The following is a 25,823-nucleotide window of genomic DNA, read 5'->3' on the forward strand; positions in this document are numbered from 1 at the left end:
TTATTTGCATCCTCTCCAGTGCCTCGATATCCTTTTTTTTATAATATGGAGACCAGAATTGTGCACAGTGCTTCACAAGAAGCATTATCGGATAAAAATTGACACCAAGCCAAAGGAGGAAATATTAGGACAGGCGACCAAATGCTTGGTCAAAGAGAGAGGTTTCAAGAAGTGTCTTAGTCACAGAGTCATAGAGTTATACAGCACAGAAAGAGGCCCTTCAGCCCATCATGTCCACGCCGGCCATCAAGCCCTGTCTATTCTAATTCCATTTTCCAGCACTTGGTCCGTAGCCTTGTATGCTATGGCGTTTCAAGTGCTCATCTAAATGCTTCTTGAATGTTGTGAGGGTTCCTGCCTCTACCACCCTTTCAGGCAGTGAGTTCCAGATTCCAACCACCCTCTGGGTGAAAAAGTTTTTCCTCAAATCCCCTCTAAACCTCCTGCTCCTTAACTTGAAACTATGCCCCCTGGTTATTGACCCCTCTACTAAGGGGAAAAGTTCCTTTCTATCTACCCTATCTATGCCCCTCATAATTTTGTACACCTCAATCAGGTCCCCCCTCAGCCTTCTCTGCTCTAAGGAAAACAACCCCAGCCTGCCCAGTCTCTCTTCATAGCTGAAGCGCTCCAGCCCAGGTAACATCCTGGTGAATTTCTTCTGCACCCTCTCCAAAGCAATCACATCCTTCCTATAGTGTGGTGACCAGAACTGCACACAGTATTCCAGCTGTGGCCTAACTAGCGTTTTGTACAGCTCCATCATAACCTCCCTGCTCTTGCCTTCATTAGCCGAGGCATAGAATATAAGTATCCCATATGCCTTTTTAACCACCTTATCTACCTGTGCTGCTGCCTTCAGGGATCTATGTCCATGCACACCAACGTCGCTCTGATACTCTGTCCTTCATAGGGTCCTACCATTCATTGTGTATCTCCTTGCCTTGTTAGTCCTCCCAAAATGCATCACCTCACACTTTTCAGGGTTAAATTCCATTTGCCACCGTTCTGCCCATCTGACCAACGCGTCTCTATCGTCCTGTAGCCTGAGGCTTCCCTCCTCGCTATTTACCACTCCACCAATTTTTGTGTCATCTGCGAACTTACTGATCATACCTCCTACATTCATATCTTAAAGGAGGAGAGGTAGAGGTTTGTGGAGGGAATTCCACAGCTTGGGGCCCAGACAGCTGAAGGACCGGCCGCCAATGGGACAATTAAAATCGGGGTTGCGCAAGAGGCCAGAATTGGCGGAGCGCAGAGATCTCGGAGGGTTGTGCGGCTGAAGGAGGTTACAGACAGGGAGGGAGCGAGGCCATGGAGGGATTTGAACACGAGGATGAGAATTTTAAATTTGAGGTGTTGCTGGACCGGGAGTTAATGTGGGTCTGCGAGCACAGGGGCGATAGATGACTGTTCTTTACTAAAGAAATCAGTTGACCCAGAATTAATTCCCTTCTCTGAGTTTGTTCCACATTAACTATAACCATGTCCCCGAACCCTTAACTGTCCTCGAGTTCTGTGCTCACTGTCCAAGTGAAAGACTGCCTACCTCAACTGTTCATCATTATTCTAAAGAACCTGGATCAGGTTTTGACTCCAGTCAAAATAGGTTCAGTCATCTGGAGTTCAGCTTCATGAGGAGGGAAAGAGAATTCCGAACATCGGGGCTATCGGCAAGTTTTTTTTGAGGTGGAGTAACTAAAAGTGGACTCCGTACTCCAGGACTGGCCATCAGTGACCTGGACAGTGTCAGATAACTTGTTCTGGTTTGTAATCCAAGACCCGATTTGATTTACTGACCCCCCTGGGCTCCCTGCTCCTTGGGCCCCCCCTCTCCCCCTTGGCTCGCCACTCCTTGGGTCATAGAAAGATAGGAGCAGGAGTAGGCCATTCGGCCCCTCGAGCCTGCTCCGCCATTTAATGAGATCATGGCTGATCATCCAAATTCAGTACCCTGTCCCTGCTTTCTCTCCATATCCCTTGATCCCTTTAGCCTTAAGAAATATATCTAACAACTCCTTGAATATATTTAATGAATTGGCCTCAACTGCTTTCTGTGGTAGAGAATTCCACAGGTTCACCACTCTCTGGGTGAAGAAATTCCTCCTCATCTCAGTCCTAAATGGTTTACCCCTTATCCTTAGACTGTGACCCCTGGTTCTGAACTCCCCCGACCATTGGGAACATCTTTCCTGCATCTAGTCTGTCTAGTCCTGTTAGAATTTTATAAATTTCAATGAGACCCCCTCTCATTCTTCTAAACTCTAGTGAATATAAGCCTAATCAACCCAATCTCTCTTCATATATCATTCCTGCCATCCCAGGTATCAGTCTGGTGAATCTTCACTGCACTCCCTCCAAGGCAAGAACATGCTTCCTCAGATAAGGCGATCAAAACTGCACACAATACTCAAGGTGTGGTCTCACCAAGGCCCTGTACAACTGCAGCAAGACATCCTTGCTCCTGTACTCTAATCCTCTCGCTATGAAGGCCAACATACCATTTGCCTTCTTAACCGCCTGTTGCACCTGCATGCTTACCTTCAGCGACTGGTGCACAAGGACACCCAGGTCTCGTTGCACTTCCCCTTCTCCCAATCTATTGCCGTTCAGATAATAATCTGACTTCTTGCCACCAATGTGGATAACCTCGCATTTATCCACATTATACTGCATCTGCCCAATCACCCAACCTGTCCAAATCATACTGGAGTTTCTCTGCATCCTCCTCACAGCACACATGCCCACCCAGCTTTGTGTCGTCTGCAAACTTGGAGATATTACATCTAGTTCCCTCGTCTAGATCATTAATATATATTGTGAATGGCTGGGGTCCAAGCACCGATCCTTGCGGTACCCCACTAGTTACTGCCTGCCACTCGGAAAAAGACCCGTTTATTCCAACTCTTTGCTTCCTGTCTGCCAACCAGTTCTCTATCCAAGTCAGTACCTTACCCCCAATCCCATGTGCTTTAACTTTGCATGCTAATCTCTTATGCGGGACCTTATCGAAAGCCTTATGAAAGTCCAAATACACCACAACAACTGGTTCTCCCTTATCTATTCTACCAGTTACATCCTCAAAAAATTCCAGTAGTCAAGCACGATTTACCTTTTGTAAATCCATGTTGACTTTGTCCGATCCTGTCACTGTTTTCCAAGTGCTCTGCTATTACATCTTTTATGATGGACGCTAGCATTTTCCCCACTACCGATGTCAGGCTCACCGGTCTATAATTCCCCGTTTTCTCTCTACCACCTTTTTTAAATAGTGGGGTTACATTAGCTACCCTCCAATCCATGGGAACTGTTCCAGAATTTTGGAAGATGACCAGCAATGCATCTACTATTTCTAGGGCCACTTCCTTAAGTACCCTAGGATGTAGATTAGCATGCCCTGGGGATTTATCGGCCTTCAATCCCGTAAATTTCCCTAACACCATTTCCCTACAAATGCCGATTTCATTCAGTTCCTCCCTCTCATTAGGCCCTATATTCCCTGACATCTCTGGGAGGTTATTTGTGTCCTCTTTTGTGAAGACAGAACCAAAGTATGTATTTCATTGGTCTGCCATTTCTTTGTTCCCCATTATAAATTCCCCTGATTCTGACTGCAAGGGACCTATGCTTGACTTCACCAATCTGTTTCTCTTCACATATCTATAGAAGCTTTTACAGTCAGTTTTTATGTTCCCTGAAAGCTTACTCTCATACTCTATTTTTCCCCTCTTAATTAATCCTTTTGTCCTCCTTTGCTGAATCCTAAACTGCTCCCAATCCTCAGGTTTGCTTCTTTTTCTGGCCAATTTATATGTCCTCTCCTTGGATCTTTTGCTATCCCTAATTTTCCTTGTTAGCCACAGTTGAGCCATCTTTTTTGTTTTATTTTTATGCCAGACAGGGATGAACAAATTCTGTAATTCATCCATGCGATCTTTAAATGTTTGCCATTGCCTATCCACCGTCAACCCTTTAAGTAACGTTCCCCAATCCATCCTAGCCAACTTGCGCCTCATACCATCATAGTTTCCTTTATTTAAATTCAGGACTCTAGTCTCTGAGTCAACTACTTCACTCTCCATTTTATTGAAGAATTCTATCATATTATGATCGCTCCTCCCCAAGGGGCCTCACACAAGATTGCTAATTAATCCTTTCTCATTACATAATACCCAGTCGAAGATGGGCCCCCTCTCCTCTCTGGCCCCAATTGAGCCCTCCTGGTACATGTCTGCAGTCAACTCCGCACAGACCCGGGGATTGAACCCTGGTCCTGCCGGGTTCACTACTTGTGATTTCGGGGATTTTCCCTGGAGCTCTATCAGATGGAGTCACGAAGACCATCTCTGCGAGCTCCACTGCAGAACCAAGGGGCTCCAGGGTGACCTGGAGCCCCTTGGTTCTGCAGTGGAGCTCGCAGTGATGGTCAGCGTGTGCCCGGGGTTACTCTTGCCTTCTAACACATCCTTTTGCTTTTTGTTTGGATAGTTTGAGAGTTACATCATTGCGCAGGTCGATCAAGGCAAGGGCCGTCTCTCCCCTACCGAAGATCCCAACAAGCTGATAAAGGACATGTTTGGGAATCAAGACCGCAACAAAGACGGGAAGATCACTGCAGATGAGCTGAAGCTGAAGACCGAGGAAGACAGTGAGAGGAGTGTGAAGGATGAGCTCTAAAGACTTTACAAAAAATCTTTCCAAAACTTCCCAAAGCAGGCACCCTATAAACACTGTGTTGGTTGAAAAGGTTTTCAACTCTCTGTTCTGTTACGATTCACTTTACTGACCCCAATTGAATTCTCTCTCTTTCTCCCTCTCTTTGCTGTTGCTTGTTCCGATTTATTCCTGTCGAGATTGTTTCTTCTATATGGCAGGGTAAAGTTTAGTGCTCTGAAGATCGACTCTCCCGTTGTCTGTGTTAGGGCTGCAGGTATTGTTCAATGAAGATCAACTTTAAATGAACTTTTCCAGGGGGAGGGGTGGGGGGGGAAGAGGAATAAGTTCCCAATAGATGGATCTGGCAGCCCACTGCAAACCTCGGGTGTTTGGTGAAGGCCGAGTGTTCTCAATCGGAGATGCACAGCATTTAGGGTTGGGGTTAGGTGTCTACGTCATTGCAGCCCACAACTGCTGGAGATTTCTCTTAGTAATAGTGATCTGAAGCAGAGGGACCCGCACACTTTTTTTTCTCCTCCTTCCACTCGCTTCTTTCCTCTCCCCAAATATTGGGGTCAACTGTAGAAGCCCAACATCAGCAGTGATCACCCAACTGCTCAAGATCAGAGAATGAGCCACACTGGGAGGTGCCTTTAACACTTTGGGACAACTGTCCAGGACACAGAGAATCCTGTCTAAAGTTTCCTGCTCCCTCAGTCCTGCTGAGGTGCAGTACCATTCTGTAGCCATGTCTGTTGGATGGGGGGATAGTTGCTCAAGGCCATGTCTTGATTTATACCCATCCCCAACTTCAGTTCCTATCAAGCTCCAGGTTAACATTCTTCTCATGTTCTGGATCTTATCCATTTTTCCTGGTTTTTTTTTGCATTGAGTGAATGGATTTTGTGTATTTCTTGGGTGCAGCTGTAGTCCCTGGGCTCCGCCAGCTTGGAGTGAGAGCCTGAGTGTTTGCCTTGACGGTTGGTGCTGTATATGTAGGATGTAAGTGGAGGAGAATTCCCACAGTGTTTGAGAAAGGTTAAATAAATGGATTTCTTATAAAAAAAAACTTGTAAAATCTTTTCTCACCATCTTGTCTGATTTTTAAATTATTTATTTAAACTTGGGATGTGGGCGACACAGGCAAGGCCAGCATTTATTGCCCATCCCTAATTACGCTGAGAAGGTGGTGGTGAGCTGCCTTGAATCACTGGTAGTGGGTTTGATACAAACTGAGTGTCTCGCTCGGCCACTTCAGAGGGCAGTTAATAATCAACCACGTTGCTGTGGGACACAGATCGGTCAGACCGGGTAAGGACGGCAGATTTCCTTCCCTAAAGGACATTAGTGACGCAGATGGGTTTTTAACAAAAATCCAACAGGTTCATGGTCACTTTCACTGATGCTGACTTATTTCCAGATTGACCTCGCATTCTCTGGATTACTAGTCCAGTAATATAACCACTAGCCTGACTGGGGCCTGAGGACTGCGTGGTGAGGTTCTGGGGATCTACCAACAGCCATAATTCAGCAGCAATGAATTCCTTCAGAGGTTAGAGGGGAGAAAAATGGCAAAATTGGAACAACTCATTGTGGGTTACCGGCAACGTTCCCGTTAAGCTGTGCGGCCATTAAGGGTCTAGAGGTACCTTGCAGGCCGCTCACCGGCTTTACAAAGGAAATAACCGGGCAAAAAGATTTAATGGGCCCGTGCACCAACAAAAATTTTTTACAGGGCACATTGGTTACCAGGGCAACCTGCATTCAGTAAATAAAGATTGATCCACACATTCCCCTCGCTAATCAATCATATCTCTCCACACTCTGAACTAAACATTTAGGTTGGTTTATGTTGAACATTTTTTATTTAAAATTAGAACTGTGAAATGTCAGCAGACTGCAATGGGACACTGAAGGGCACAACAAGTTGGGAGCTCTTCCATTTTGCCTGTGAATGTTAAACACAATTTACCCACAAATAAGCAAAACAATGAATAAAGTAGATTTTCCGAGGCCTGTTTTGACACGGGACTCTAGAGTCTCCACTCATTTTCAAATACTATGTACGGGGTGGGTGGTCCAATTGTCCCAGCCCCGCTCAGCAAAGGCGGCCTTGTTTGTGCATCGTGGACCATGTTCCTCAAACCTCCAGACACCTCTCCAAGCCTGGCCCAGCGTTGGGTAATACAGGTAACTCTGATGTTTGCAGGGTGCCTAATCGTCCCGCCAGCAATATGACTATGGGACCAGTTCGAGAATGTGCTCCAGGATTCCATTCGCCACGTCCAAGGTCTCATCCTTCACGAGGACAATGTCGTAGGAGTCCAGATATTGTTCTAGGAGCTGTTCGACCTGCAGGAGAAACAGGATACTTAACACGCAAGGTGTATGTGTTTTACATTAAAATCTACAATGAATCTGCTGTAAATGCCCTGCCCGCTGTGGTACTGCGCCTTGTAGAGTAGGAATCCCAGGTGTGATCCCTGGTCTATGCTGAATTACCTACTCTCAGCCATGGCAGTGCTAGCGACCCTTGACCCGAGTCCGCGACCCTGGGATTTCAAGTGAAAATCAGCCTCTGTTCCGTCCCTTGACCTCTGTCGGAAAAGGTGTGCAGATGTTGGGCGAGGAGAGGATTGAGTGTTGGCAGTGACGCCTCCTCCAGTCAAATAGTATGCCCTGTCTGGGCACCTGAGGCCCAGCACCCAAATGTTAGCCATACCCCAGCGTGACTTAGCAAACGGACTTTGATTGATTGAGGCTTTTAGATTTTTGAAAGGAATGGTTAGGGTAAATAGAAGCTTTTTCTGCTGGTGGGGGAGTCTAGAACAAGGGGACATAACCTTAAAATCACAGCCAAACCATTCGGGAGAGAAGTTAACATAAGAACATAAGAAATAGGAGCAGGAGTCGGCCAATCGGCCCCTCGAGCCTGCTCCGCCATTCAATAAGATCATGGCTGATCTGATCCTAACCACCAATCTACTATCACAGAACCATCTCCTGAATCTAACAGAATTAGACACACGAAATAAGAGCAGGATCAGGCTACACGGCCCCTGGGCCCGCTCCGCTACCCACACGGCCATGACCGGTCCGAACCTAGACTCATGTCCAAATTCCTGCCCGCTCCCCGTAACCCTTAATTCCCTTTACTTCTAGGAAACTCTATTTCTGTTTTAAATTTATGTAATGATGTAGCTTCTACAGCTTTTTGGGGCAGCATATTCCATGGACCTACCACCCTCTGAGTGAAGTAGTTCCTCCTCATCTCAGTTTTGAAAGAGCAGCCCCTTATTCTAAGACTATGCCCCCTAGTTCTAGTTTCACCCATCATCGGGAACATCCTCCCCGCATCCACCCGATCCAACCCCTTCACAATCTTATATGTTTCAATAAGATCGCCTCTCATTCTTCTGAACTCCAATGAGTAGAGTCCCAATCTACTCAACCTCTCCTCATATGTCCATCCCCTCATCCCCGGGATTAACCGAGTGAACCTTCTTTGTACTGACTCGAGAGCAAGTATGTCTTTTCTTAAGTATGGACACCAAAACTGTATGCAGTATTCCAGGTGCAGTCTCACCAATACCTTGTACAACTGAAGCAATACCTCCCTATTTTTATATTCTATCCCCCTAGCAATGAAAGCCAACATTCCATTGGCCTTCTTAATCACTTGCTGCACCTGCATACTAACCTTTTGAGTTTCGTGCACCAGGACCCCCAGATCCCTTTGTACTTCAGTACTTTCCAGTTTCTTGCCATTAAGATAATAACTTGCTCTACGATTTTTCCTGCCAAAGTGCATAACCTCACACTTTCCAGTATTGTATTCCATCTGCCAAATCTCTGCCCACTTACTTAGCCTGTCTATGTCCCCTTGCAGGTTTTTTATGTCCTCCTCACTCACTACTTTCCCTCCCATCTTAGTATCATCTGCAAACTTTGATATGTTACACTCGGTCCCCTCCTCCAAATCGTTAATATAGATTGTAAAGAGTTGGGGACCCAGCACTGACCCCTGCAGAACACCACTAGTTACTGATTGCCAGTCTGAGAATGAACCATTTATCCCAACTCTCTGCCTTCTGTTAGATAGCCAATCTTCTATCCATGCCAGAATATTACCCCCAATCCCGTGATTTTTTATCTTAAGCAATAATCTTTTGTGTGGCACCTTGTCAAATGCCTTTTGGAAGTCTAAATACACTACGTCCACTGGTTCCCCTTTATCCACCCTATATGTTACTTCCTCAAAGAACTCCAGCAAATTTGTCAAACATGACTTCCCCTTCATAAAACCATGCTGACTTTGTCCTATTAAATTATGATTATCCAAATGTCCTGTTACTGTCTCCTTAATAATGGACTCCAAAATTTTACCTACCACAAATGTTAGGCTAACCGGTCTATAGTTTCCAGCCTTCTGTCTACTGCCCTTTTTAAATAAGGGTGTTACATTAGCAGTTTTCCAGTCTGCCGGGACTTTTGCTGAGTCCAGGGAGTTTTGGAAAATTATTACTAATGCATCCACAATCCCTACCGCCACTTCCCTCAAGACCCTAGGATGTAAGCCATCAGGTCCAGGTGATTTATCCACCTTGAGTCCCATTATTTTACCGAGTACCACTTCCTTAGTGATTTTGATTGTGTTTAGCTCCTCCCCCCCTTTAGCCCCCTGTTTGTCCAGTGTTGGGATATTCTTAGTGTCCTCTACTGTAAAGACTGATACAAAATATTCATTCAGTGTTTTTGCCATCTCCATATTTCCCACCATTAATTTCCTGGTCTCATCCTCTAAGGGACCAACATTTACTTTAGCCACCCTTTTTCTTTTTATATAACTATAAAAACTCTTACTATCTGTTTTTATATTTTTTGCTAATTTACTTTCATAATCTATCTTCCCTTTCTTAATCAATCTTTTTGTTATTTTTTGCTGTCTTTTAAAGTTTTCCCAATCCTCTATCCTCCCACTAGATTTGGCTACCTTATATGCCCTTGTTTTTAGTCGAATACTATCCTTAATTTCTTTACTTAGCCACGGATGGCTGTCTTTTCTTTTACACCCTTTTCTTCTCAGTGGAATATATATTTTTTGGAAGTTGTAAAATAACTCCTTAAATGTACACCACTGATCATGTATCGTCTTACCCTTTAATCTATTTTCCCAATCCACTCTACTCAAGTCCACTCTCATACCTTCATAGTCTCCTTTATTCAAGCTTAGCACGCTTGTTTGAGATCCAACCTGTCTCGTTACACAGGACCAGATCTAAGGTTGCTTGCCCCCTGGTCGGTTCAGATACATACTGCTCAAGAAACCCATCCCTAATACACTCAATGAACTCATCCTCAAGGCAGCCCTGCCCAATTTGATTTGTCCAATTAATATGATAGTTAAAATCCCCCATAATTATAGATGTTCCCTTATTACAAGCCTCAACTATTTCCTGATTGATACTCCGTCCAACAGAGTTGCAACTGTTCGGAGGCCTATAGACTACGCCCACTAGTGTTTTTTTCCCCTTATTCCTTATCTCCACCCAAACTGTTTCATTATCCTGATCTTTTGACCCAATATCATTTCTCTGTATTACAGTGATTCCTTCCTTTATTAACATAGCCACCCCACCTCCCCTTCCTTCCTGATCGTTAAATAACCTGGTATGTTTAATTCCCAGGCATTGTCACCCTGCAGCCATGTTTCTGTAATGGCCACAAGATCATACCCATATGTAGTTATTTGTGCCATTAACCCGTCTATTTTGTTACGAATGCTACGTGCATTCAGATAGAGAACTTTCAAATATGTTTTGTGACACTTAGTTCCTGCTTTTGCCCTTTTTATTACTTTACCTTTTACTCCATACCTTCTGCCCCTTCCTGACACACTCTGGTTTTTAATTTCCCCACTGCAACCTAAGTCTATGACCTTCTCTGTTGTCATTTTTATTTTTTGCTCTCTAGGAACCTCCCCCCAACTAGTTAGTTTAAAGCCCTCTCTACAGCCCTAGTTATATGATCCGCCAGGACTCTAGTCCCAGCACTGGCCAAGTGAAGCCCGTCCCAACGGAACAGCTCCCTCCTGCCCCAGTACTGATGTCAGTGTCCCAGGAAGCAAAACCCATTTCTCCCACACCAGTCTTTGAGCCACGCATTTAACTCTCTGATTTTATTTGTCCTAGCCAAATTCGCTCGTGGCTCAGGTAATAATCCAGAGATTATTACTCTTGAGGTTCTGTTTTTTAATTTGACCCCTAGCTGCTCATACTCCTTTAACAGAACCGGCTTCCTAGTCCTATCTACGTCATTTGTACCAATATGGATCACAACAACTGGATCCACCCTCCCACTGCAAGTTTCTTTCCAGCCCAGAGGAGATGTCCTTAATCCTGGCACCGGGTAGGCAACACAGCCTTCGGGACTCTCGCTCTCGGCTGCAGAGAACTCTATTCCCCTAATAATACTATCCCCTACCACTACAACGTTTCTATTTACTCCCCCCTCTTGAATGGCCCCCCGTTCCACGGTGCTGTGGCCAGGTTGCTCATCCTCCCTGCAGTCCCTGCTCCTGTCCCCACAGGGAGTAAGAACCTCGAACCTGTTGGACAAGAGCAAGGGCTGCGGCTCCTCCAACACTACCTCCTGGATCCCCGTACCTGCCTCACTCGTAGTCACACCGTCCTGTCCCTGACCATGGGCTACATCTGAATTTAATTAACTTCATAGGTGTGACCACCTCCTGAAACACAGAGTCCAGGTACTTTTCCCCCTCCCTGATGTGTCGCAGTGTCTGAAGCTCAGACTCCAGCTCATCAACACGGAGCTGGAGTTCCTGTAGCAGCAGACACTTGTCACAGACGTAATCACCGTGAGCCTCAATGGGGTCCACCGGCTCCCACATCTCGCAACAGTAACACATCACCTGCTCCATTCTATGCAATTAATTAATTTTTTTATTGTTAGTTATGGACACCCTCTGCCCGATTTTAGATGCTAGTATCCCCTTTAATTAATTGGATTTAAATTAAATCAATCCCTCTAATTACACCAGTTAAATGGTTTACCAACAGTCACTCTGCACCAGAAGTTAGGAAACACTTCTTCATGCAAAGGATGGTAGAAGTATAGAACTCTCTCCCACAGAAAGCAGTAGATGCTGGGGCTCAATTAATCATTTTAAATCGGAGCGCGACAGATTTTTGCTGGCCAAGGTGGGTAAATGGAGTTAGTTAGGATACAGATCAGCCATGAACTCATTGAATGGCTCGAGGGGCCTCCCCCTGTTCCTAATCTGAGTCACGCCTGCATTAACCACTTGTGGTTCTGGGACGCCAAATCTCTTCGACTTAATCCCAGTGGTGAGGGGGAAAGCCAGGAACGTGCACCCCTCGCTCACCCTGTCATTCAGGAATCCGATTTTCAGGATGTTCTCCTGGTTTTGGACTCCATCAGCCATGTTGAGGTCCCCCAGTGAGTCTCCCAGGAGAACGACGTTCCTGTACTCTGCCAGCTGCTGGAAGTATTCCGTGTTCCGCAGAGCTCCTTCACGCTTGTTGTAAATGTGGATCAATTCGCCTTTAAATCCTTTCAGAACTCCCTGAGCAGGGAAAAAAAACAAACACATGATAAACTTGTAACAAGATATACTTGCCTTAGAGACGGTGCAACGAAGGTTCACTAGATTGATCCCTGGGATGAGGGGGCTGTCCTATGGAGGAGAGATTGAGTAGAATGGGCCGATACTCTCTGGAGTTTAGAAGAATGAGAGGTGATCTCATTGAAACATATAAGATTCTGAGGAGGATTGACAGGGTAGATGCTGAGAGGTTGTTTCCCCTGGCTGGAGTGTCGAGAACTAGGGGGCATAGTCTTAGAATAAGGGGTCGGCCATTTAAGACTGAGATGAGGAGGAGTTTCTTCACTCAGAGGGTGGTGAATCTTTGGAATTCTCTGCCCCACAGGGCTGTGGATGCTGAGTCGTTGAGTATATTCAAGGCTGAGATCGATAGATTTTTGGACTCTATGGGGATCGGGCAGGAAAGTGGAGTTGAGGTCGAAGATCAGCCATGATCTTATTGAAAGGCTCGAGGGGCTGTAAGGCCTCCCCCTGCTCCTAATCCTTGTTCTTCTGTTGTGTCACTGGCCCACGCGGTTCGTGCCTAGTTTAAAGTTGCTCTCACACTTATGTTCGACACGAAGACTTGCATTTCTATCGAGCCTTTCACAACCTCAGGATGTTCCGAAACACTAAACAACCAGCTGGAAGCCCCACCCCCACACCATACTCACTCACTCACATTCTCGTCAAAGTCCATGAAATTTGACACCACCGTGACATTTTTGTGGTAGACATCAAACCGGTGGATTATTTCCTCTAAAATATCGCCGACCCCGGCCGAGAATATGAAGACGGGAATATTGTGCTTTTGAAGTTTATCGAAGAAAAGCTTGTACCCGTCCCTGTGACAGAAAACAGCACATCACACACTGCCGATTGCTAAACCGAGAGCTGCAATCATTCAGCATCTGAGCACAGCTGAAAGAAAGGCAGGGAGGGAGGAAGGATTAAAGGAAGGAAGGGAAGGAAGGAGGGAGAATGAAAAGAACTAACTAACTAATTTGTATTTCTATAGCACCTTTCACAACCTCAGGATGCCACAAAGCGTTTTACAGCCAATGAAGTATTTTTGAAGTGTAGTCACTGTTCTAATGTAGGAAACGCGGCAGCCAATTTGCGCACAGCAAGCTCCCACAAACAGCAATCAGATAAATGGCCAGATAATTGATGGATAAATACTGGCCAGGACACCAGGCAGAACTCCCCTGCTCTTCTTCAAATAGTGCCATGGGATCTTTTACGTCCACCTGAGGGGGCAGACGGGGCCTCGGTTCAACGTCTCATTCAAAAGGCTGCCCCTCCGACAGTGCGGCGCTCCCTCAGTACTGCCCCTCCGACAGTGCAGCGCTCCCTCAGTACTGCCCCTCCGACAGTGCAGCGCTTCCTCAGTACTGCCCCTCCGACAGTGCGGCGCTCCCTCAGTACTGCCCCTCCGACAGTGCGGCACTCCCTCAGTACTGCCCCTCCGACATTGCAGCGCTCCCTCAGTACTGCCCCTCCGACAGTGCTGCACTCCCTCAGTACTGCCCCTCCGACAGTACAGCACTCCCTCAGTACTGCCCCTCCGACAGTGCAGCCCTCCCTCAGTACTGCCCCTCTGACAGTACAGCACTCCCTCAGTACTGCCCCTCCGACAGTGCAGCACTCCCTCAGGACTGCTCCTCCGACAGTGCAGCGCTCCCTCAGTACTGCCCCTCCGACAGTGCGGCGCTCCCTCAGTACTGCCCCTCCAACAGTGCGGCGCTCCCTCAGTACTGCCCCACCGACAGTGCAGCGCTCCCTCAGTACTGTCCCTCCGACAGTGCAGCGCTCCCTCAGTACTGCCCCACCGACAGTGCGGCACTCCCTCAGTACTGCCCCTCCGACAGTGCAGTGCTCCCTCAGTACTGCCCCTCCGACAGTGTGGTGCTCCCTCAGTACTACCCCTCCGACAGTGCAGCGCTCCCTCAGTACTGCCCCTCCGACAGTGCGGCGCTCCCTCAGCACTGCCCCTCCGACAGTGTGGTGCTCCCTCAGTACTACCCCTCCGACAGTGCGGCGCTCCCTCAGTACTGCCCCTCCGACAGTGCGGCGCTCCCTCGGTACTGCCCCTCCGACAGTGCAGTGCTCCCTCAGTACTGCCCCTCCGACAGTGCAGCACTCCCTCAGTACTGCCCCTCCGACAGTGCGGCACTGGGAGTGTTAACCTGGATTTTGTGCTCAAGTCACTGGAGTGGGACTTAAACCCACAACGTTCTGATTCAGAGGCGAGGGTACTGCCCACTGTGCCATGGCTGGGACCTAAACGTCTGAGAATACATCACACACAATGGCTCAATCTGTTACCTCAGTGCAGCGTTTGATTCCCTCACGGCTTCTGCCAACTTGTTCTTTTGGATCCTCTGCTCCACGAGAAGCTTGTGGACCTCCGTCCACCTGCCGAGAGAAGAGAGGTCCCAGGGTCAGTCCAGGGTCAGAACAGGGTCAGAACAGGGTCAGTTACTTGGCACTTGCAACAACACTCGAGAAGCTCGACACCATCCAGGACAAGGCAGCCCGCTTAATTAGCACCTCATCCACCACCTTAAACATTCCCTCCCTCCACCACCGGCGCACCGTGGCTGCAGTGTGTACCATCTACAAGATGCACTGCAGCAACTCGCCAAGGCTTCTTCGGCAGCACCTCCCAAACCCGCGACCTCTACCACCTAGAAGGACAAGGGCAGCAGGCGCATGGGAACACCGCCACCTCCAAGTTCCCCTCCAAGTCACACACCATCCTGACTTGGAAATATATCACCGTTCAAATTGGGAATATATCAAACAAAATCTGACACCGAGCCACATAAGGAGATATTAGGACAGGTGACCAAAAGCTTGGCCAAAGAGGCCGGTTTTAAAAAGCGTCTTAAAGGAGGAGAGAGAGGCGGAGAGGTTTAGGGAGGGAATTCCAGAGCTTAGGGCCCAGGCAGCTGAAGGCACGGCCGCCAATGGTGGAGCGAATAAAATCAGGGATGCGCAAGAGGCCAGAATTGGAGGAGTGCAGAGATCTCGGGGGTTGTGGGGCTGGAGGAGATTACAGAGATAGGAAGGGGCGAGGCCATGGAGGGATTTGAAAACAAGGATGAGGGAGCCTGTTCCATAGATTGACCACTCGCTCACTAAAATATTGTTTCCGCAGATTAGTTTTGAAGTTACCCCACTTCGAGCGCAGGCCGGGTCCTCTGGTTCTGCTGCTCTGGACAGAAGCCAGGATGGAACCCGACACCTTACTGCTCCGTGTGGCTCGATGGTGTTAGGGGGCGTTAGAGACACAAAAAGTAGAAGGAAAGTCTGAGGCTTGTGGCCTTACCACTCAATCATCAGGGGGAGCTTCTCCTTGATGCTGCGGGAAGGGTCAACCTCGATGGGATAGTAGATACTGAAAAGGTCCTTCAGCTGTAACAAGAGAAGGAGAATCATTAGCCCCTGTGGTACCGCGGAGTCGCTCTGGTTTATTTTACTGTTCCCACCGTCGTTCACCCTCCGCACTCACAGGGTGGGGGGGTCTCGTGTCAGAGACGCCGGTTTAAGCTGCTCGCATGGGAGCCCCTCCCTCCTTGTACCGACATCTGCTCTGTGCAGCTGGGCTCATCACGAAGCTCGCAGTGTGGGATGGTAGAACCGGCAGCACAGGAGGATCCCGTCACAACCAGTACTAGAGCGGGCAACTCCAACCCCAATTAAACTCTCGCCGTATCAGAGAAAGAAACTGCATTTATAGAGCGCCTTTCACAACCTTAGGACATCCCAAAGCACTTCTCAGCCAATGAAGTACTTTTTGAAGCGTGGTCACTGTTGGAATGAAGGAAACGCGGCAGCCAATTTGCGCACAGCAAGCTCCCACAAACAGCAATGTGATAATGAGCAGATAATTTGTTTTAATGATGTTGATTGAGGGATAAATATTGGCCCCAGGACACCGGGCAGAACTCCCCTGCTCTTCTTCAAAATAGTGCCATGGGATCATTTACGTCCACCTGTGAGGGTTGAAGGGGCCTCGGTTTAACGTCTCATCCATAAGGCAGCACCTCCGACAGTGCGGCGCTCCCTCAGTACTGACCCTCCGACAGTGCGGCGCTCCCTCAGTACTGCCCCTCCGACAGTGCGGCGCTCCCTCAGTACTGCCCCTCCGACAGTGCGGCGCTCCCTCAGTAGTGCCCCTCCGACAGTGCAGCGCTCCCTCAGTACTGCCCCTCCGACAGTGCGGCGCTCCCTCAGTACTGCCCCTCCGACAGCGTAGCGCTCCCTCAGTACTGCCCCTCCGACAGTGCGGCGCTCCCTCAGTAGTGCCCCTCCGACAGCGCAGCGCTCCCTCAGTACTGCCCCTCCGACAGTGCGGCGCTCCCTCAGTAGTGCCCCTCCGACAGTGCAGCGCTCCCTCAGTACTGCCCCTCCGACAGTGCGGCGCTCCCTCAGTACTGCCCCTCCGACAGTGCGGCGCTCCCTCAGTACTGCCCCACCGACAATGCGGTGCTCCCTCAGTACTGCCCCTCCGACAGTGCAGCGCTCCCTCAGTACTGCCCCACCGACAATGCGGTGCTCCCTCAGTACTGCCCCTCCGACAGGTCAGCTCTCCATCACTATTGCACTGGCGCACGGGTCCACTGTAACCCTGGGGTGGGGGGGGAAGGGTCAGTGACTTCAGAAGTGGAGGGGAGAAATGTGGGGAAAATCTCAAACATTCTGGGATACAATCTGCGCAGATACAAGTAACAGGGCAGGGAATTGTAATACTTTTCTTGATTGATTCCTGGGATGAGGGGGCTGTCCTATGAGGAGAGATTGAGTAGATTGGGCCGATACTCTCTGGAGTTTAGAAGAATGAGAGGTGATCTCATTGAAATATACAAGATTCTGAGAAGGCTCAACAGGGTAGATGCTGAGAGGTTGTTTCCTCTGGCTGGCGAGTCTAGAACCAGGGGTCACAGTCTCAGGATAAGGGGTCGGCCATTTAAGACTGAGATGAGGAGGAATTTCTTCACTCAGAGGGTGGTGACTCTTTGGAATTCTCTGCCCCAGAGGGCTGTGAATGCCGAGTTGTTGAGTATATTCAAGGCTGAGATCGATGGATTTTTGGACTCTCGGGGAATCAAGGGGTATGGGGATCGGGCGGGAACGTGGAGTTGAGGTAGAAGATCAGCCTTGATCTTATTGAATGGCGGAGAAGGCTTGAATGGCCTATGGTTCACCCCTGCTCCTAATTCTTAAGTTCTTTCCCACTTTACAGCAGCCTAAAATACAGCGGGCTCTCCCACTCCCAAACCTACAAGCACCCAGAGTTTCACTATTCCCTTTTGATAAAGTAGCCACTCAGGAAACAAAGGCAGTTGCCTGGCTGGAGTTAGCAGTGATTCCTGAGACTAAAGACTGCTAACGGCTCAAGCCTGCCAGCAGGAGGCCACCGGCAGCATTGCAATTAACAGAGAAACAAAATAGATTCACAGAAAGCCAACTTGTTGGAAAGAAATATATGAAGACTTGCATTTATGCAGCACCGTATCACAGCACAAAAGATCCCGAACCGCTTCCCGTACAATGAAAGACTTCGAAGTGCAGTGACAGTTAGCGAGCATGGCATGACATTTTTGCACACGGGAGGAGACCATTCGGTACCTCGTTGCTGTGACAATGCTAGCCCTTCTCCTGGAACTATTAATTCTGTTCACATTTCCTGATCATTCCCTGTATTTTTCAAAGTTGTGTTTTAAGTGATGTATAAATTCAACAAAGATTTTTTTTAAAAGGTAAAATAAATGATAAATACAAGGCACTGGCAGTTTTCTCTCTCATTTGTCAACAGGGAAACTAAAGGCCAAACTCGATCCCACTGAAAAACAACAAGAATTTTTATTTCCTGCTTCACCTTTATTTTTCTGCATAATCAGGAGTGGACTGTGTCTGAGACAAAGACACACGTGCAATAATCGCACACACGCAATCAACATCCACACACGTGCAATAATCGCACACACACGCAATCAACATCCACACACGTGCAATAATCGCACACACGCAATCAACATACACCACACGTGCAATAATCGCACACACACGCAATCAACATCCACACACGTGCAATAATCGCACACACACAATCAACATACACCACACGTGCAATAATCGCACACACACGCAATCAACATCCACACACGTGCAATAATCGCACACACACAAACATACACCACGCGTGCAATAATCACACACACGCAATCAACATCCACACACGTGCAATCGTACACACACGCAATCAACATCCACACACGTGCAATAATCGCGCACACACGCAATCAACATACACCACACGTGCAATAATCGCACACACGCAATCACATACACAACACGTGCAATAATCGCACATACGCAATCAACATACACAACACACGTGCAATAATCGCGCACTCAACATACACAACACACGTGTAATAATCGCACACGCACACAATCAACACACACACGTGCAATAATCACGCACACATACACACAATCAACATACACACACGTGCAATAATCACACAAACATACACACGCAATAATCGCACACACATGCAATCAACATAAACACACACGTGCAATAATCGCACTCAACATATACAACACGTGTAATTATCGCACACGCACACAATCAACATACACACGTGCAATAATCTCACACACAACCAACATACACAACACACACGTGCAATAATCGCACACACACAATACACGAGCAATAATCGCACAATACACGAGCAATAATTGCACAATCAACATACACAACACACACGTGCAATAATCGCACACACACAATACACGAGCAATAATCACACACACACATGCAATCAACATACACGTGCAATAAACGCACACAATCAACACACACAATACACGAACAATAATTGCACACAATCAACAGACACAACCCACGTGCAATAATCGCACACGCACAAACATACACATGTAACAATCACATGCACACATACACAACATGCTACAATCACACAGAACACGTGCAATAATTGCACACACGAGACACACATGCACATACAACAAACACACAACATACATGCTACAATCAATCACACACACGCGCGCAATGCACACTTTGGAATACTGTGTTTAGTTTTGGCCTCGGAGCAAGTCCAGCGACGATTCGGGAGACCTTCGGGACTGAGATGGGTAAACTTGGGTTCTACTCACTGGAGGTTAAGGGTTACACTGATTGGGGTGTTTGAAATAATGAAGAGAGCTGACAGAGTGGAAAGGGAACAACTCTGCCCCCAGGGAGGGCAATCCAGAGCCAAGGGCCGGACTCCGAGCTTAGCCAGGTAAAGCTGAAGCCAGGAAAAACCCCTTCACACCAAGGTTTGAGAGATTCAGGGACATGCTGCTCCACAATTAACTGAGGTGTTTAAAAGGCAGAGAGATATTTACTGGGGAAATAAGATATGGAGAGAGGGCAGGGAATTGGAATTAAAATGACAGCAGGTGGGCGGGATATTCTGAACTTGTGATCCTTCCCCAGGTGTTCTGGGCAATGTACCATGCGGAGAGATGGACTCATCATTCTAAAGTCACTGTGACAATTCTCTGCTCCTCAGGCACTCCTCGATAATTCCCAAATGCTGGGGAGAGCTGCAGATTATTTCTATATGTAAATGTGGAGACACCAGTTACCTTTTTCCTGCATTCCTCGCTGACTAATTCGCTTTCATCAATAATATCTGCAAAAAATCCCCAAAACAAGAACAGGATTATTACAGGCCTGACTGCGAGGGCAAAGGACCATTACTGCTTATAGTCCACCTGAAACACTTCACTTCATTTACACCGTTCCTGGTGCAAATTCCCTTAAACCCTCTGGGAAATTATCCCCTCACTGAGGTGATATCAATGCTGGGCACAGATGTTTGCACTTTCTTTCCCCCAGTGCTGGAATCAAACACTCCCAGGGCAGGTACAGCACGGGTTAGATACAGAGTGAAGCTCCCTCTACACTGCCCCATCAAACACTCCCAGGGCAGGTACAGCATGGGTTAGATACAGAGTGAAGCTCCCTCTACACTGCCCCATCAAACACTCCCAGGGCAGGTACAGCATGGGTTAGATACAGAGTGAAGCTCCCTCTACACTGCCCCATCAAACACTCCCAGGGCAGGTACAGCACGGGTTAGATACAGAGTAAAGCTCCCTCTACACTGTCCCATCAAACACTCCCAGGGCAGGTACAGCATGGGTTAGATACAGAGTGAAGCTCCCTCTACACTGTCCCATCAAACACTCCCAGGGCAGGTACAGCACGGGTTAGGTACAGAGTAAAGCTCCCTCTACACTGTTCCATCAAACACTCCCAGGGCAGGTACAGCATGGGTTAGATACAGAGTAAAGCTCCCTCTACACTGTCCCATCAAACACTCCCGGGGCAGGTACAGCATGGGTTAGATACAGAGTAAAGCTCCCTCTACACTGTCCCATCAAACACTCCCAGGGCAGATACAGCACGGGTTAGATAGAGTAAAGCTCCCTCTACACTGTCCCATCAAACACTCCCAGGGCAGGTACAGCACGGGTTAGATACAGAGTAAAGATCCCTCTACACTGTCCCATCAAACACTCCCAAGGCAGGTACAGCTCGGGTTAGATACAGAGTAAAGCTCCCTCTACACTGCCCATCAAACACTCCCAGGGTAGGTACAGCACAGGTTAGATACAGAGTAAAGCTCCCTCTACACTGTCCCATCAAACACTCCCAGGGCAGGTACAGCACGAGTTAGATACAGAGTAAAGCTCCCTCTACACTGTCCCATCAAACACTCCCAGGGCAGGTACAGCATGGGTTAGATACAGAGTGAAGCTCCCTCTACACTGTCCCATCAAACACTCCCAGGGCAGGTACAGCACGGGTTAGATACAGAGTAAAGCTCCCTCTACACTGTTCCATCAAACACTCCCAGGGCAGGTACAGCATGGGTTAGATACAGAGTAAAGCTCCCTCTACACTGTCCCATCAAACACTCCCAGGGCAGGTACAGCACGGGTTAGATACAGAGTAAAGCTCCCTCTACACTGTCCCATCAAACAATCCCAGGGCAGGTACAGCACGGGTTAGATACAGAGTAAAGCTCCCTCTACACTGTCCCATCAAACACTCCCAGGGCAGGTACAGCATGGGTTAGATACAGAGTGAAGCTCCCTCTACACTGTCCCATCAAACACTCCCAGGGCAGGTACAGCACGGGTTAGATACAGAGTAAAGCTCCCTCTACACTGTTCCATCAAACACTCCCAGGGCAGGTACAGCATGGGTTAGATACAGAGTAAAGCTCCCTCTACTCTGTCCCATCAAACACCCCCAGGGCAGGTACAGCACGGGTTAGATACAGAGTAAAGCTCCCTCTACACTCCCCCCAAAATGTGCCTCAGCCCCAAACTCAACATGCCCTCCCTCTGGGTGCCCATCTTTACTGTTGCAAGGAGACCCCTGCCCCGACGACCACTGCAGCAGAAGCAGACAGAGGGACTCACCGTGACAGGTCGGACTCCTTTTGCCATCGTTGTCGAATGGAGTTAACGTCTTATCAAAATCTGTAATGACCTGGAACAGAAAAAGTGGCCCATCAGCGGGAGCAGACCGCACGGACACGTCACAGCTCCAACGCTCCCTAAAACACAGAAAAACATGGAGCTGGGACCCTGCCAGAGAAATCACACCCTGCACAGAATTCAGCTCCTGCCTTTTATATAGAGACCCCATCCCAAGGGCCCCCCACAAACCAGCCCACCCCACATACACACAGAGACTGATGTGACCATGGCAAACGGACGGGTTATTCTCTTTATAACCCCAAAGTTTCATGACAAGGACAGAACAATCAATCAATGATACCTGATGGACAGTACAGTGAATTATTCACATCGAGCCCTGTGCATGAACTAGGTGTGTGGGGCTGTTTTATTTCCATTTTATTCACGGGATGTGGGCATCGCTGGCAAGGCCAGCATTTATTGCCCATCCCCTGTTGCCCTGGAGGAGGTGGTGGTGAGCCGCCTTCTTGAACCGCTGCAGTCCGTGTGGTGAAGGTGCTCCCACAGTGCTGTTAGGGAGGCAGTTCCAGGATTTTGACCCAGCGATGATGAAGGAACGGCCGATATATTTCCAAGTCTGGATGGTGTGTGATTTGGAGGGGATCTTGCAGGTGGTGGTGTTCCCATTGCATCGGCTGCCCGCCGGGTTTGGGAGGTGCTGTCGAAGGAGCCTTGGCGAGTTGCTGCAGTGCATCCTGTAGATGGTACACACTGCAGCCACGGTGTGCCGGTGGTGAAGGGAGTGGATACTGAGTCTGGTGGCAGGGGCAGCAATCAAGTGAACTGCTCTGTCCTGGATGGTGACAAGCTTCGCAAGTGCTGTTGGAGGAGATTGTTGGGACTTTTCTTGATGGACTATGTATGGTGCAAATATTACCTGTCACTTGTCAGCCCAATCCTGAATGTTGGTCAAGGCCTGCTGGAGGCTGCACGGGTTCCCTGATTACGGCTCAACTTAAACCCGCTACTAGGGGTAACTAAAGACCACCCACAGTGCACACCCACCCATTGGGGCAACTCAGGGCTCTAATCAGCAGTTCAAGAAGATCCGCCACCATCTTCTGAAGGGCAATTAGGGATGGGCAATAAATGCCAGCCTTGCCAGCAATGCCCACATCCCGAGAATGATTACATTTTAAAAAACTGACTCTTTAATCACTGTAAACCCAGCACTAGGGGTAACTCAGGACTACCCCTCGCTGTAAACCCACCTGCAGTTTGGACGCTCCCCCATCACGGAGGGAGGAGATGATTTTTTTGACATGCTCCGGTTCCCGGATATGGACTGTGCTTTTTTGTAATTCTGGTACCTGCGGGAAAGTGAAAACAGTCACCCGGAGAATATTAAATCAAACTCTCTGAGTAAAGACAGGCACAGCACCTCCTCATATACAGGGGGCGGGGAATCAACCCAGGGACAAGAGGTGTGTTACTAATGATTATATATTAAACACTGAGTGCTCTCTAGATTCTGATGGCATTTGAACTGTAGGTGGAACTGGAAGCATAACGTTACGTGACCAAATGATTATAATGGAATCGGCCCAGCGTTATAGAATGGCCCCTGATCCAGTGAACAGAAATTATAGCCACCAGCCCCCTAGGTAAAACTCCGCTTCCCCCCTCCCCCAAATTATTGTCTCTCAACTCCCCCCGCACCACCACCCCCCCAGCTTCAGAAGCTCAACATGCCCTCAATGAGCACGAGATTGACCCACAGACTCCCCCACTGAGAATGCAGCTCACGACAGCGCATCACTGCGGAGAAAGCGCGTGGCCCTGTCCACTGAGAGATTCTGGTACGATAGCCCACTCCTAATACGCAGGTTTTCGACCCTCAACCATCCCTGCAACTCAGCAAGATTCTGACCCCCTCCCCCATGTCTGCATTTTCAATCCACCCACTGCCTGCCAGTCCCTTCTCCTCCAAACCCCCACTGGCTTCAGTTGCCCCTCACAGCCGACCCCACCCACACACACAGCCACGCAAATAGCACAAGTGTTACACCCAATTATCAGTATTACTACAAAATATATACATGAGCTGTAACACACGGTGATCTCGGCCCACTTTGATACTTAGGCCACTGGTTAACAATACGAGATGATCACAAGTTCATGGAGCACACGGTACCAGTAGGGAGTAACGATCACTACAGATAGACATCAGTGAACCTTGCCCTTTGGACTGACTCTTCCAGCATCATTGCACAGGAACGACACAGCACTCAGCCACCAACACTGGGTGGGTGATGGGCACTGCAATGAAAGGGCTGGAGTCACCCTGCTCCATATTAATGCACACTGTTCGTTAAAATGGGGAGCAAAGGAATTTAATACAAACACTTGAATCGCTACAATTGCACACGGTGATTATCAGCCACGGTGTAACGCACCCAACAAATGCCAGCTCCACCTGAGAGAACAGACGGGCCTCGGTTTAACATCTCATCCGAAAGACGGCACATCCGACAGTGCGGCACTCCCTCAGCACTGCCCCTCCGACAGTGCGGCCCTCCCTCAGCGCTGCCCCTACGACAGTGCGGCGCTCCCTCAGCACTGCCCCGCCGACAGTGCGGCACTCCCTCAGTACTGACCCCTCCGACAGTGCGGCGCTCCCTCAGTACTGACCCCTCCGACAGTGCGGCGCTCCCTCAGTACTGCCCCCTCCGACAGTGCGGCGCTCCCTCAGTACTGCCCCTCCGACAGTGCGGCGCTCCCTCAGTACTGCCCCTCCGACAGTGCGGCGCTCCCTCAGTACTGCCCCTCCGACAGTGCGGCGCTCCCTCAGTACTGACCCTCCGACAGTGCGGCGCTCCCTCAGTATTGACCCTCCGACAGTGCGGCGCTCCCTCAGTACTGCCCCTCCGACAGTGTGGTGCTCCCTCAGTACTGTTCCTCCGACAGTACAGCACTCCCTCAGTACTGACCCTCCAACAGTACAGCGCTCGCTCAGTACTGACCCTCCGACAGTACAGCGCTCGCTCAGTACTGACCCTCCGACAGTACAGCGCTCCCTCAGTACTGACCCTCCGACAGTGCAGCGCTCCCTCAGTACTGTCCCTCCGACAGTGCAGCGCTCCCTCAGTACTGACCCTCCGACAGTACAGCGCTCCCTCAGTACTGACCCTCCGACAGCACAGCGCTCCCTCAGTACTGACCCTCCGACAGTACAGCGCTCCCTCAGTACTGACCCTCCGACAGTACAGCGCTCCCTCAGTACTGACCCTCCGACAGTACAGCGCTCCCTCAGTACTGACCCTCCGACAGTACAGCACTCTCTCAGTACTGACCCTCAGACAGTGCAGCACTCTCTCAGTACTGACCCTCCGACAGTGCGGCGTACTGCACTGGGAGTGTGGGCCTCGATTGAGGACTGTGAACCCACAACCTTCTGAATCAAAGGAGAGAAGGTGCTACCCACTGAGCCACGGCTGACACTTTGCAAATGGGCTATTTGACTGTGAAGGGCATCGCGGCCAGCCCCGCTCCGCCTCACTCAATGTCCAGACACAGAGAGTGCCCGGGAGCACCGGCCCTGCCGCACTCCCTCCCAGGGACACCGTCAAATCTCGGCTGCTGGGCCGGGGGCCGCGGGGCAGAGAGCTGCAGGCGGCTCCCCGCAACCCCCGCCCTCCCGGGCCACCCGGCCCCCGGTTATTTAGGGGTGCGCTCGCTGTTTTAGTTGCACGCTGCAGCGGACATTCCGGGTCATCTGCGCCACCCACCATCTTGTTTCCTGCTCAGAACCGAATCTGTGCAGCAACAGCGCAGCACCGCGGCCGGCAGAGCAGCGGGCTCCGGGCTCCCTCTCTACGAAATAACAACAGAAAATGCTGGAAAAACTCAGCAGGTCAGGCAACATCCGTGGAGAGAAATTTGAGTTGACGTTTGGGGTTGGACCCTCTCTACGATTCGCTCCCCGTCTAACAGCGGTGGGGCGGCTTCACAATCC

General features: G+C 49.1%; 2 protein-coding genes across 9 annotated transcripts in view; one reads left to right on the top strand and one right to left on the bottom strand.

The window, feature by feature from the left end:
- Nucleotides 1-5,728, top strand: part of LOC147100975 (peptidyl-prolyl cis-trans isomerase FKBP10-like) — a 69,902-nt gene extending 64,174 nt beyond the window's left edge. For all 5 annotated transcript variants that reach the window (XM_085966097.1, XM_085966098.1, XM_085966100.1 and 2 more), the window contains exon 11: nucleotides 4,492-5,728. In XM_085966097.1, coding sequence (XP_085822223.1) covers nucleotides 4,492-4,680 — 189 coding nt within the window. In that variant the 3' untranslated portion in view covers nucleotides 4,681-5,728. The remainder of the gene's footprint in view (nucleotides 1-4,491) is intronic.
- A 773-nt stretch (nucleotides 5,729-6,501) lies between these two features.
- Nucleotides 6,502-25,823, bottom strand: LOC147100976 (cytosolic 5'-nucleotidase 3A-like). 4 transcript variants are annotated; one of them, XM_085966104.1, is made up of 9 exons: nucleotides 25,597-25,823; nucleotides 23,080-23,178; nucleotides 21,809-21,945; nucleotides 19,961-20,007; nucleotides 15,618-15,703; nucleotides 14,612-14,701; nucleotides 12,966-13,128; nucleotides 12,065-12,265; nucleotides 6,502-7,011 (listed from the first exon to the last, which is right to left on the bottom strand). In XM_085966104.1, the coding sequence occupies exons 1-9, from the start codon at nucleotides 25,731-25,733 to the stop codon at nucleotides 6,898-6,900; spliced, it is 1,074 nt and encodes a 357-aa protein (XP_085822230.1). In that variant the 5' UTR covers nucleotides 25,734-25,823; the 3' UTR covers nucleotides 6,502-6,897. The 4 variants fall into 4 exon arrangements, with proteins under 4 accessions (XP_085822230.1, XP_085822233.1, XP_085822232.1 ...); XM_085966107.1 differs by having other exon boundaries at nucleotides 21,809-21,878; nucleotides 25,597-25,684; XM_085966106.1 differs by lacking the exon at nucleotides 25,597-25,823 and adding an exon at nucleotides 25,293-25,579.

This window comes from Somniosus microcephalus, chromosome 24 (assembly GCF_052327205.1).
Source record: "Somniosus microcephalus isolate GS21.2 chromosome 24, FLI_Smic_1.0, whole genome shotgun sequence".
Classification (NCBI taxonomy): Eukaryota; Metazoa; Chordata; class Chondrichthyes; order Squaliformes; family Somniosidae; genus Somniosus; species Somniosus microcephalus.

What these genes read in the sequence shown, in the direction of transcription:
- LOC147100976 (XM_085966104.1), bottom strand. Translation starts at nt 25,733, where the DNA reads ATGTTGCCTGACCTGCTGAGTTTTTCCAGCATTTTCTGTTGTTATTTC. An exon ending in GCGAGGAATGCAGGAAAAAG is followed by an intron (nt 15,704 to 19,960) that starts GTAACTGGTGTC and finishes CTCTTGTTACAG; the next exon opens with CTGAAGGACCTTTTCAGTAT. An exon ending in GAATCAAACGCTGCACTGAG is followed by an intron (nt 13,129 to 14,611) that starts GTAACAGATTGA and finishes TTTCTGTCACAG; the next exon opens with GGACGGGTACAAGCTTTTCT.